The 13822-nt window shown below is 38.4% G+C and overlaps 1 protein-coding gene across 1 annotated transcript; it reads left to right on the top strand.

Annotated features, from left to right (window-relative positions):
- The first annotated feature begins 108 nt into the window (after positions 1–108).
- On the top strand, positions 109–12637 carry LOC132627981 (J domain-containing protein required for chloroplast accumulation response 1). The gene is made up of 9 exons (XM_060343635.1): positions 109–712; positions 9245–9951; positions 10035–10534; positions 10664–10775; positions 11148–11215; positions 11532–11597; positions 11688–11765; positions 11940–12116; positions 12322–12637. The coding sequence occupies exons 1-9, from the start codon at positions 363–365 to the stop codon at positions 12358–12360; spliced, it is 2097 nt and encodes a 698-aa protein (XP_060199618.1). The 5' UTR covers positions 109–362; the 3' UTR covers positions 12361–12637.
- The last annotated feature ends 1185 nt before the right edge of the window (positions 12638–13822 follow it).

Below are 13822 nucleotides of genomic sequence, written 5' to 3'. Positions count from 1 at the left end.
AGCCATAACATTATCTCACCAGTATATCCTGTGTGGCTTCAATTTAAACTAATCCGTACTAGTATTGGGTATGTAGTCTATTCACATAACGTCCTACCCCACCTGTTTTTTGTTCTGGTCATAAATATTCCATCCACATAATTTCCATAGTTTCCAATATTTCAATCATTTTAACAAAAAACACATCATTTTCGTGAAAATCTTAGAATTCAAAAAACAAAAGTACACTCTGAACATGCATTAGTTTCTCTCTAGGATCCCACACATGTTCTTGCATTGAACCCAAGGTTCCCAAAGAATTGGAGTTACAACAAATTCCCGCCATTTTTGTATTTGAACTTATTGTAGAATTAGTTTTTTCCATGGAGAGTGTTTTAGTTGATTATGGCCCTCAAAGATCATTTGAGAGTTCATCCAGTGACATGGAGATGGATTTTAACGACGTTTTCGGAGGTCCCCCGAGGCGATTTTCAGTACAAGAATCAAGAAGGAGCCACAGTTTCAATGACCCAATGGAGTCTGACGAAAAGCCAGTTTTTGGGGGAGAAAATGCTAACAGATCAAGGCGAAACCAAGGCGATGATTTCTATGATGATATATTTAAAGTTGATGAATCTTATAGTTCAAATCCTAGTTCCAGAGTTTTAAGCCCTGTTCGACCTTTGTCACCAAAAGTTGAAGCTTTTGGTACTTCACTACCAGCTCAATTCAGGTACTCTATGTACCTTTTTCTTTTGCCTTTTTGTTTTGTGAGTTAATACACTAAGTTATATACACAGAAAGTGAAACCAGTGGCGGAGCTAGAATTTTTAGTTTATCTGGATCACAATCCTTGTTTTTTTACTGGGTTCTGGATAGATTATTTACACATATTAAATGAAATTATTAATACAGATACAGGACTGAGACAAAGGTACAGGGTTCTGCCGAACTTGTAACTCTAACTTAGGCTCCGCCACTGAGTGTAATGAACTTTTATACTATCAATGCAATTCAACAGGTTATAGTAGGTTATACAGTTGAGGTTATCGTATCAAGTTTGCTATGAAAAGTTAATGTTGTTGTAGGTCAACTTAACCCGATATTGTAAAAAACATAGTATACTTGAACTTAATTTCTGTATATATTTTTTCTTTTCTGTTAGAACTTAATCTCCATATGGAATATGTTCTCTCAGTTAGATGTGCTGGCAGTATTTATTTTCTGGACTTTGTAGTAATTTTGATATCCCCAAATTCCTGTCCCGGTAAAGAAGGAAAAAAGGCTGAACTTTTAGTACCAGTTCTTGGCCCTTACACTGTAAAAAAAGAAAGAAGGAAAGAATGATAATATGTAGTTGATGTTGAATCAATAAAAATAATATGTACTCCTTCAGCGGTCCATTTTTTTGGGTACCGTGGTGAACAATGGTCTATGTCAATTTGTAGAAACTATACAATCTTGACTTGTTCCATTCATTCACCAAGAGAATATATATAAGATACAATCTTGAACCCTAGTGAAACAAGGAAACTAAGATCCTACTGAAATAAGGAAACTAACTAATATATGGTAATTAGTGAAACAAGGAAACTAACTAATATATGGTAATTATCTCCCTACAAATAATATCAAATAATATAAAGATATTATACCGCAATATCCCCCCTCAAATTGGAGCATGGGAATAAAAAATGCCCAACTTGGAAAGCAAGAAGTCAAATTGAGTTTTGCCGAGAGCTTTGGTAAAAATGTCTGCCAATTGTGAAGATGTTGAAACGTGTGACGGAGAAATCAAACCTTCATTAATTGCATCACGAACAAAGTGACAATCTACCTCAATGTGCTTTTGTTCGTTCATGGAAAACCGGATTTTTTGCGATGTGCAAAGCGGACTGACTATCACAAAACAATTTGATCGCCTTGGGATGTTGTATACCTAAACTCAACAATAAACCTCTCAGCCACTTCAACTCACAAGTGACCGCAGCCATGGACCTATATTCAGCCTCTGCAGAAGATCTAGAAACTGTGTGCTGCTTCTTTGTCTTCCAAGAGATGGGAGATTGACCTAGAAATACTAGCCAACCTGTCAACGAACGACGAGTAAGCGGACAAGCCGCCCAATCAGAATCACACCATCCCTGCAAAGTCAACTCACTGTCGGCACGTAACAAAATACCCTGTCCTGGTGTGCCTTTCAAATAACGGACCACTCGTAAGGCCGCTTCCTAATGTTCAATCCGGGGTTCTTGCATGAATTGAGACAAAATATGAACAGAATATGCCAAGTCCGGTCGAGTGACCCCCAAATAAATCAAACGCCCGACTAATCTACGGTAGACCTCCGGATCCGACAACAAATCTCCATTTGCAAGGCCAAGTTTATGATTTTGCTCAATAGGGAACCTACTTGGCTTTGCACCTAACAATCCTGCTTCAGAGATAATATCAAGAGTATACTTGCGTTGACACAAAAACAACCTTGATGAACTGCGAGCTACTTCAATACCCAAAAAATATTTGAGAGACCCAAGGTCTTTCATTTTGAAACAATCACTCAAATAGGCTTTGAAAGTTGTAAGTGCAGCGGAATCATTCCCAGAAATAATAAGATCATCAACATAAACCAAGTTATTAATCTGAATATTCCCTTTAGTAAATGTAAAAAGAGAATAATCAGAATAAGATTGAAGGAAACCGTACCCTTTCAAAGCAGTTACCAATTTTGCAAACCAACATCTAGGGGCCTGTTTCAACCTATACAGCGATTTGCGCAAACGATACACCAACGTAGGATCTGGACTTTCAAACCCGGGAGGGAGCTTCATATACACCTCCTCATCAAGGTCACCATGTAAAAAGGCATTATGAACATCCATTTGGTGAAATTCCCAATTTTTGGATGCTGCAATGGCTGGCTCGAACAGTAGTCATCTTGGCGACCGGAGCAAAAGTTTCATTGTAGTCAATCCCCGCTTGTTGATGATTTCCCAACACAACCAAGCGCGATTTGAGCCGTTCCACATCTCCATTTGACAAAAACTTGGTCTTGTACACCCACTGATTACCAAGTGCTTTCTTACCCGGAGGAAGATGTTTCAAAGTACATGTACCATTGTCTTCCAATGCATGTATCTCTTCTTTCATTGAATGTCTCCAACCTTCGTGTTTCATGGCTTCTTTGAAGGTCTTAGGATCCTTACCCGAAATAATAGCTGCAAGAAACTTACGATAATTTACAGAAAAATTATCACAATTAATATAGTGTGCCAAAGGATAGGGAGTACCTGAGGATTGATTGGTAACAGGAGTTGTAGGGGGCGGACTATTAGCAAAAACTGAGTGTGTCACATAATCACGAAGCACAACAGAGGGAAATTTCTCCCGAAAACCACGCCCCAAGCCACCTTCCACATTCGTGACTGGGGTATGGTGTTGCTGCCCCCCCTCGCTGCCAGCGGGCGTTGGGTTCCCAGCGGGCTGTGCAGTGGCTGTTGGCAGCCGCTTAGCCTTGCTGCCAGCTGGCACTGGGTTCCTAGCGGGCTGGACAGTGGCCGCTGGCTGCAGCTCGGCCTGGCTGCCAGCAGGCGCTTGTTGGGCAGTGGTTTGCGGTTGCTGCTCGGCAGCCTCCGAACTATCAACTTCGCCCCCTAATTCATCCCCGTACACTATAAAATCACGATCAATTTCAGCACCCTCATAAAAAAAACTAGACGAAATATTAACATCTTCCGGACAAACAAAAGGAAACACATCCTCCACAAACTTTACATCACGAGAGACAAAAAATTCCTTCGTATCAAGATCAAACAACCGCCACCCCTTCTTACCAAATGGATATCCCACAAACAAACACTTTCTGCTCCAACTAGCAAATTTTTCACCCTGAGTTTTTTGATTATGAGCAAAGCACAAACACCCAAAAGTACGAATAGCATCAAAAGAAGGAGGTTTATTGAATAAAATTTCAAAAGGTGTTTTATTTTCCAATTTGGGTGTGGGGGTACAATTTTTGAGATGAGATGCAGCAAGAACACATTCACCCAAAAAAAAAAATAGGCAAATTGTCCTGAAATCTGAGAGCCCTCGCAACATTCAACACATGTTTATGCTTCCTCTCTACCCTCCCATTCTGTTGCGGAGTACCCACACAAGAGGTTTGAAACAAAATACCAGTGGCGGAAAAATAATCGATCAAACAATTAAATTCTGTACCATCATCACTTTGTACAACTTTAATTGTTTGATTAAATTGTCGATCAACCATAGCAACAAAAGCCATAAACATCGGAAACACTTCTGTTTTATCAACTAACAAGTAAATCCAAACAGCTCAGGAAAAATCATCAACAATTGTTAAAAAATAACGAGCTCCACACGACGAAACATGGCGATATGGGCCCCACAAATCACAATGTATTTTCTCAAATATTCTAGATGCATTATTATCACTTAAAGGAAATTTGTCTCTAGGATGCTTAGCACGTAAACACACTTCACAATCCTTTGCTAAACTACTCTTATCACTACTGACATAAGGAAGCAACTTAACTGCTCTCTCGGAAGGATGCCCAATCGTCGATGCCACGATTCCAATACGGACGTTGCCACGACAGTAGACACATGTTGCACCACGTCCGGTTTGCTAAAATAGTATAGTCCGTCCCTCCTAACTCTCATTCCAATCAACTCCTTCAGTGGGTCATGAATAGCACACATATAAGAATTAAAAGAGACAATAGTATGTAAATTATCAGTAAGTTGGGGGACGGAGAGTAAGTTGCAACGTAAATAAGGCACATAAAGGACATGATGTAAGGTGATTTTATCTGACAGTCGAACAGAACCTTCCAAAGAAGCAAACACCTTTTCACCATTAGGCAAACCAATAGGACAATCAACAGTATGGACATCAAACAACCAAGATTTCTCACCGGTAACATGATGAGTAGCACCAGTGTCAATAATCCAAGAAAAAACATCAAACTTACCATTCAAGCGATTTTCGGGAATTGTAGCTGTCACGCCCCGAACCATGGCCTGGACGTAACACGGCACTCGGTGCCTGACTGCATGTGACCGAGCGAACCACATGGCTTGCTGAATCATCATGATACATAACATATGCGAAATATAACGTGAATGCATGATGAGCCTTTATAAAACATGTTAAGTCATAATACTTAATAAAATACTTGTTTAAACATGAGTGAGCCAAAATGACTATACGTCTCCAAATGTCTGACATGACATAACTGACTTGTCTAGTCTATGAAACCTCTATCATGAGTCTGACTGAAAAACATACTTACTGGGACAAGGCCCCCAGCATACCTTTAGATGCATAATTAATCATAAAATAAAAGTTGACTAAACCCCGAATGAGATGGGGCTCACCAATAAGCTGATACAAATGTGGTCCTACTGAGCAGTTGTGTCGTCCTGTATATCAGTACCTGCATCGTGAAATGCAGGCCCCCGGGCAATAAAAGGGGACGTCAGCACATTGAATGTACTGGTATGTAAAGCAACCGAAAGAAACAACATGGAACATGGAATAACATGATAAGAACTGAAACTGAAAACGTGGACATGAACATGAGCATGAGCATGAGTACATAAACATGAAATTGAAACTGAAACTGAGTACTGGAACTGAACATAATCATGAGTACTGTAAGTATGAGATAATCTGTAATAATCTGTAATAATCTGTAATGATCTGTAATAATCTGTAATGATCTGTAATGATCTGTAATAATCTGTAATGATCTGTAATAATCTGTAATGATCTGTAATAATCTGTAATGATTTGTAATGATCTGTAATAATCTGTAATGATCTGTAATACCGACATGAACCACCACGGGGAGAAACGTGGAGTCTGATCTCTGCCCGATCAGCTAAGCCATCTCGTACCTTGCCGGGGCACGAGACATGAACATGACATGAATGGATCCAAATTCCCTCAATGGGGAAAATATGAAGGAATCGTCCTAACTGGGCGGAGCGATCCTTATCCTACGTTGGCATACGTAGTTTCAGGCTATCTGAGCCTTCTCGGTATTAATACAACTCCCGAACATGAAAATAATATAGTTGGCTAAGAAGCCCATGACTTTCGTGAATTAACTTGTACTTGTCTTGAAATCATGATTTCACGAAATAACTTGTAAACATGGTTTCATGAAATAACTTGTAAATATGGTTTCATGAAATAGCTTGTAAACATATTCTTGATTTATGAGTAATACAATAGTTCATAATCATATATTTGTAATTGACTTGAAAACATGCTTGTAACTTGTAAAATAAAATCATACCGTTTCATATGAACATAATGAGAACACATGAGAAAGAATTCATGATTCATGGAATAAGCTAGGATTCCTAATATCCGTAATGGAAGGTTAGGAATACAATAACGAACATAGATACAAAATTTATGTACATACATACGTAATTACGGGCTACCAATATGTTGGGTTTAATGCCCTAGGATTTGAACTTCATAGATTTTAAGAAACGGATCATGTGGAAGAACGTAGATATTCCCACATGTGGATGGAAGTTCTACATACCTTAACTTCCGGCTTTTGAGTGTATCACAATGTCCTTCAATCCCTTCAACTTTAATCTATAGCAATACAGGTCATAGGGACTCTATATTAGCAACAATATCCATGTTTTGTTCATCTAAGCATTTTATCAAACACTTGGTGGGCATGAAGCTCCACAACCTTCATTAATGGTGTTTTCTTCCCCCAATCCCCATTCTATTACTTCTAGCTGATTCTACAATCTCAATTAGATGTAATTGACATCATTCTTCATCACCCATATGAATACAACAATCCCAAGTCAACAATCCAAAAACCCTAGCATAGTTCATATAATTCTCTTTATCAAACCCATTTACTATTCTCCCAAGAACTTATCAACACTTTAATCATCAGGAAACATCATAAAACTTACCTTAGTTATTGTAGGAATAAGCCTTGAGTTGAAATGCTTCACTTGAACAAAACCCTAGTTCCACCTTCCATGGAATTTCTTGACTTGAATGGATTTGATGTGTTTCTCACACTTAGTTTTGTGGATTGATGAAGTGGATCTTTTGTTTCACTTGGATTCTTGCATATGAAGTGTTTGGATGGCTCTATAGAACCCTTGAGTCGTGTAGGAGAAATGGGAATGAAAAAAAATGGGTTTGGGTCTCTTATTAACATCTTAAAATCTGACCCATCGGGCAATTCTACGCCCATTTTTACGTTCCGTATAATGGTTTTACGGACCGTATAACTCACCGTAAAACCATTCCAGTGATTTGGACATTCTGTGCTCATTTTACGATGTGTTTTACGTTCCGTATAATGGTTTTACGGACCGTATAACTTACCGTAAAACCATTCCAGTGATTTGGACATTCTGTGCTCATTTTACGGTGGTCTGAGTCAATTTTACGGACCGTATAATTGTTTTACGGACCGTAAAATTGAACCGTAAAACTGACCAACGAAATATCATTCTCTGTGATCATTTGACGGACCGTATAAATGTTTTACGGACCGTCAAAATGTTTTACGGACCGTCAAATGGTCCGTCAAAATTCTTCTGCTCGGACAGTCTGTCGTATAATGGGCATAACTCTTTTCAAAGATGTTCGTTTGAGGCCCATAATATACCGTTGGAAAGCTATTTCAAAGGGATACAACTTTCATCAAGGAAGTTTTCCCAAATTCCAAATTAATAATGGGGTTAAGGTCGTTGGAAGTAAGACCATCTATAAACTCACTTGCAAACATGCCCCGTAGAGTGGTTTTCAACTTTGTTTTGCCCAAAGACTCTTCTCATGTCTTGATTGGGTTTCAAACACCATTTATACACTACTAAAATTGGGTTCATTATACCCCCATCTTATAAGACAAATCTTAACCCGAATGCACGAGGTGTTACAATCAGCTCAACTGGTAAGAGGCGCTCCCTCGTAGAGACAAAGAGCTTGAGGTCACGGGTTCGAAGTGCTGTAGCACGCAGCGAAATGGTGTGATTTCCTGCCTACAATAATGCAGTGTACATGAGCAAGTCATGGAGGGCAACCCGCAGCATGCATGGGTTACACCTGCGGATCCTCAAACACAAGTCGCCTTTTTTGTGAGGACCCACAGCTGGGCGCTAACCATACTGTGAACCCCTGGGTACAGCTGGGCGCTAACCATACTGACCCCATGAACATGCGTACATACATACATACATGACATGCATACTCAGGTATTGTATGGGCAGGTGCCAACAGACAATTCGATATACGCTGCAGCTCAACTGGTGAGAGTCGTCTCCTTTGGGAGAACAAAAGGGGGGAGGTCACGGGTTCGATACCAGCCGCTGCAGCGTATATCGAATTGTCTGTTGGCACCTGCCCATACAATACCTGAGTATGCATGTCATGTATGTATGTATGTACGCATGTTCATGGGGTCAGTATGGTTAGCGCCCAGCTGTACCCAGGGGTTCACAGTATGGTTAGCGCCCAGCTGTGGGTCCTCACAGTAGCATTACCAAAAAATCCCGTAATAGCCTTCCATTGTTCGGAAGTAAAGTGCTGACCGACGGCAGCGTTATTTGATGCGCCCTTGAAACGAGTAGGCGTGATATAGTCCCCGGGTCGGTTTTGAGGACCGAGAAAATAGGGAAAATTAGACTCAATTTTGGGTGGTGGTGGAGGAGGTACGGCGTCACTGGCCATGGAAATTTACGATGAAGAGTAAAAAAAAACGTGTGGCCTGATACCATGTAGAAACTATACAATCTTGACTTGTTCCATTCATTCACCAAGAGAGAATATATATAGGATACAATCTTGAACCCTAGTGAAACAAGGAAACTAAGATCCTAGTGAAACAAGGAAACTAACTAATATATGATAATTAGTGAAACAAGGAAACTAACTAATATATGGTAATTATCTCCCTACAAATATGCTACCAAATAATATCAAATAATATAAAGATATTATACCGCAATATAATTGCATGTCTACTGCACTTGTTTCGATCTATATCGAAGTAAATAATTTCAGTTTTGATGAACTTTATGTGATGATATCAACTGATCTACTGTCTCTTGCTGATGAAGGAAACCGGTCAATTCTACTTCTCTTTACCTTTGGTTGTAGTAGTAGTTGTGTTTTGTATAGAGTGTTAGTGCAATTTGTTATATTGTTGCTTCATAGATTGGTTGTAAGTGTTTGTTTCCTCTCCAGCCTTCCTGCCAAGTCAACGAAAGCAACAGATCTTCCCACGTTTGCTTCGGGAAGTCATAGTCCACACAAAAAAAACGATGCTCCCACATTTTATCGACAAAGTCTATTATCACGTGAAGGTACTGTTATTGGTGATGATTTAAGATACATGTCTGAATCCGATGAGTTGGGTATAGGAGGGAATCTGAAGAAGAACATAGAAAGCATGGAAGATTCAAGTAATGAATATCGATTTCATTTCTCCATATACAAGTGGGCAGGCAAAGGAGTTCCCGTACTCGTGCCACTGAAAGGAGGGATGCATTTCAAGTCTAAAGAGAAGATTAAACTTGAAAGATGTTCTAGCTTCAATGGAAGGACAGATAATGATGACGTGGATGCCAGCTCTCCATTAAGAGAAAATACCAACTTCTCCAGGGATGCGAATTTTCACCCCTTCAGTACGAGAAGTAAGAACCTGGAGAGCAGTGACAGGGCAAATGGTATTGTTGGGGAAACTCTCGGCGCTGCAAAGTCAAAATCCGTTCAAAGTGTTAAAGATGACACTATCTTAAGAACTAAAAGCGAAGTAGAAGAACCTCAATTCAGACAGAAGACAGGTTTAGGTGACGGAATCCAGATAGAAATTCCAAGTAACTTGGAAGAAACTACAAAGGATGAGTTGAAGCCTTTTCGTGCATTTTTGGTTAACAAGTCGGAGGAACAAGGTACTTTCTAAAGTAATTTGAAACCTGGAAACTACGGACACTTGTAGTTTGTCTTACACAAAAAATGCTTTTTTGCTTTGCAGGCGGCGTTATGGCACAAGAAACAGAAAGGAAGAGTAACACAGTCAAAGCTACGGAAGCAGCAAAATCAAATTTCAAAGTCAGTGAAGAAGTGAAGAAAATTGTTGATGAGGTTGATAAAATTTTGAAGAAAAGCTATGTTGACGTCAGCGATAACATGCAAAAAAGAGACCCACAAGCTAAGAGAAAAGGGAAGAGAGGTCTTGATAAAAAAACTGTAGTAGATACTGGAGTAGACAAAGGCAGTCCACAAATTTCACCGTTAAAACCAACCGAGAATTCAACTAAAGCTGGAATTAAAGGAAAGGTTCAGGACTTTGTAAAGATGTTTAACCACGAGCTTCATTCAACACCTCAAGAAGGTGAAAGTCGAAGTTCAAGCTTTAGATGGAAAGCTAGCAGCAATAGCGGAGTTGAAAGTGAAAAGAGTTTCAGCATGCCAAAAGCAAATGAGAAAGTTCAGTCGCACACGATTGACAAGGCGCAAGATGCAACCCCTACTGTACGAAACTTCTCTCTTAGACTTCCATTTTGTGGTCCCAAGTCATGGAAGGCACAGGAACAATGGTTCATCGCTGCCCCATTGGTAGTGATCTGTACAATTTCTGATTCTGAGTTTTGCTTTTTGCAGGTAGACCAAAATCTCAACAAGCAGGAGAAAACAACTAAATATTCCCAAACGAAAACACCGACTCCTCAGACTAAAGATTATTCAGATCAAAAGGCTGCTCCATCAACTAATGGTTAGTTATATTTATTTTGTACAAAACAAGAATCATGACTCAGTGAATGATGGACCTTGTTTCAGTTCCTTTACTTATCTTATCCCTGCTTCTACCTTGATTGATACTTGAGAATCCCAATCCTATTATTGTTCTCAATTCAGTTCCTTTGCTTATCATACCTGCTTCTACCTTGGTTGAGACATGAGAATCCCAATCCTATTATTGTTCTCAATGTAGTTAAATTCTTCTACTTCTTTTTTTCTTTTCGATTTCAATAGTTCATTTCCACAGTGTCCCTGATACATGTTACAGAGTCGTTGGTACTGACAGCGTCACCGCTTGCTCATTTCTATACCATAAAGAAATTTCACACTTTTGTGTGTATTGTAGAGTCAAAACGAGATGATCGAAACGCCTCATTTGGAAGCATGGATGATCTCTTTGGTGGAAATTATGTGGTATGAGTTCTTTCCTAAGTTTCTTTAATTGACTATTCGCGAGCATTTATGTAATCTGGCATTGGAACTTTATCCGGTAACCAGAACTAATAATAATAATGCAAGGATTATAAGAGGGAAAAGGATGTTAGAGGAAACAGAATAATCCAATTTTGGAGTCTGCAACTTGTTACCAGTTTGATGCCTTAGTAGGTCAGGTCATATGACTTCAGATCTTTGCGACTAAAGTTTACAAGTGATCAAATAGGGTAGCATACTTGTGGAATGCCTCTGTTGTAAATTTGTGTTACTGATGAGGTAGTTTACCTTTTCGTAGGTGGAAGAATTATTTGAAGATCCGGACAAAGCTTCACAAACTAATGGCAAATCTGAGGACACCCAAGTAATTTATTTCTTTTCGACAGTATCACTCTAACCCTGTTGAATTCAAGCATCCGTAACGTGGTTGTAATTGTTTCCTATTAAAATATAGGCTTCAGATGCTAAAATTAAGCAATGGTCACAAGGGAGGAAAGGAAATATTCGCTCATTGCTCTCAACCATACAATTAGTAAGAGTGTTTCCTCTTTTACTCAATTCCAGCAGCTTCTGTTGAAGATTTAGTTGATGATGATAATTTGAAGTTTTAAGAAATCTTGTTTCTGTTGTTATATTCGTGGAAAGGAATTGTATCTTTCTTAACGTTGAGATTGCTAATTTTTGAAACACAATCATTTTTAAACAGGTTTTATGGCCAGAGAGCGGATGGAAGCCTGTGGCCTTAGTGGATTTAATTGAAGGAAATCAAGTGAAAAGAGCATATCAGAGAGCGTTACTCTATATACATCCGGATAAGCTCCAACAAAAGGGTGCTGCTGCTCACCAGAAATACATCGCAGAAAAAGTTTTTGATATTCTGCAGGTACCTTATAATTTTGTTGAATATTACATGTAAGAATTTTCAAAAAATCACGCTAGTTTAAACATTTATGTGTATGATTGTTCCATACTTCATAATTATGCTACTATTACTTTGGCCATGCTATTAAATTAGCCCATGTTTCATGAGCCTAAATCCTTTTGCTTATATTATTGAATCATAAAAGTGCTAAGTCGGTTTGATGCAGGAAGCTTGGGATCAATTCAACTCAGTTGGTCTTATTTAACATTCACAAATGCAATGTGGTATTCGAGGAGGCGCGGTTCACGAAAATACTCTATTCATCTGTGTACATACCAGGCAAATATTTCATATATATATCCACTCCATACAACATACCAAAATCTGGTTTTTTCTATACTTTTAAATAGAAGACAGACTTTCATCAAAGTCCATATATTCTTTTTTTCTACAGCACAGTTATGAGTTAGTGAAAGTTGTTACAAAACTGTTTGTAGGCAGCAGGAAGCTAGCCTTATTATACAAAACTGCCCTTCCATATAGATCGTCGTGGCATGAACTTTGTCAATAGACTTCTAGCTTCCAATTGATCTTGATTAGTTCTAGCTTACTCTTTTTTCTTGTTGAGAGTTATCTATCTGAACCGGAGCCACTTTTATACCGTCTCCAGAAACATATGCTTATCCTGCATGTGCTTTCAGGGGTCCTACTGAAAAAAAATGACTAGCTTGTGATTGAAGCCATACACCAAAAAGGGGAAGGGTGGATGTAATTCCCGAAATCCACTCATGAAGTCACGTCTTTCAATATTGGGATTGAAGTAAAGTATTTTCGAGTTGCTCTTTCCGGAAAGCCCTCCTTCTGCCTTAGTTAGAAAGATTTCAATGGGAAAGGAACAGTTGCTCATCGGGAACTGTGAATTTAATTGGCTTATAAATCATTTTCTGAAACATCAACACAACTCTGAATCCTCACTCAACTTCTTTGTTAGTGAAACTAAAGGCGAGCAGGAAATTTCTGGTTCATAGGGATGCTCAGATTAAAAGTTGGACTTTCTAAGTTTCTATACATTGTTTTCACACAATTATGTTAACTGAAAGATAAATACAAATAACCGTCCACATAAAATGAATTAGTAACTTGAAAAATAAGGCACAAGCATGTCAAAGCTGGGTTTTGTCTACTTGATATACCAGATTTTAATGATGGTTTTAAAACAAGAGGCAAAAGCAGCTGTACTTCTTCATGAAAAAGCTGGCAATCTTGTAAAATGTGCATGATGAAATTGAGAGTCCGGAGCCAAAATGACATATTTTTGCAGCCATTAGCCCAAAATAGGCTGCCTTTTTTTTATATACCACAATGGGTATTTCGTTGGATAACCAACGAAATACCCAACAACACTGTTCCTGTGCCTCACTGATAACTTGCATTTCGCTACAAGTGTAGCGAAATGCAACAATTTTTTTTTTTTTTTTATATATTTCGTGAATTTGAACGAAACTGATTTAATTTTTTTTTTTTTGTATTTCGTGAATTAATTCACGAAATATAATTGTTTTTTTTTTTTTTGCATTTCGTGAATTAATTCACGAAATATAACTGTTTTTTTTTTTTTTTGTATTTCGTGAATAAAAAAACGAAATATGGAAAATATAATTTTTTTTTATTTCATCTAAAAACGAAATTGGAAAATATATATGATTTTTTTTTATTTCGTTCATCTA

The sequence above is a fragment of the Lycium barbarum genome, chromosome 2 (assembly GCF_019175385.1).
Source record: "Lycium barbarum isolate Lr01 chromosome 2, ASM1917538v2, whole genome shotgun sequence".
Lineage (NCBI taxonomy): Eukaryota > Viridiplantae > Streptophyta > Magnoliopsida > Solanales > Solanaceae > Lycium > Lycium barbarum.
The sequence above is the reverse complement of the archived record's forward strand: the minus strand, read 5'-3'. Positions and strand labels throughout refer to the sequence as shown.

Bases quoted from the DNA above. Each gene is read 5' to 3' on its own strand.
- LOC132627981 (XM_060343635.1), top strand. From the start codon at position 363: ATGGAGAGTGTTTTAGTTGATTATGGCCCTCAAAGATCATTTGAGAGT. The intron at 10,535-10,663 runs GTACGAAACTTC...TGCTTTTTGCAG, and splicing joins CGCAAGATGCAACCCCTACT to GTAGACCAAAATCTCAACAA. The intron at 11,216-11,531 runs GTATGAGTTCTT...ACCTTTTCGTAG, and splicing joins TCTTTGGTGGAAATTATGTG to GTGGAAGAATTATTTGAAGA.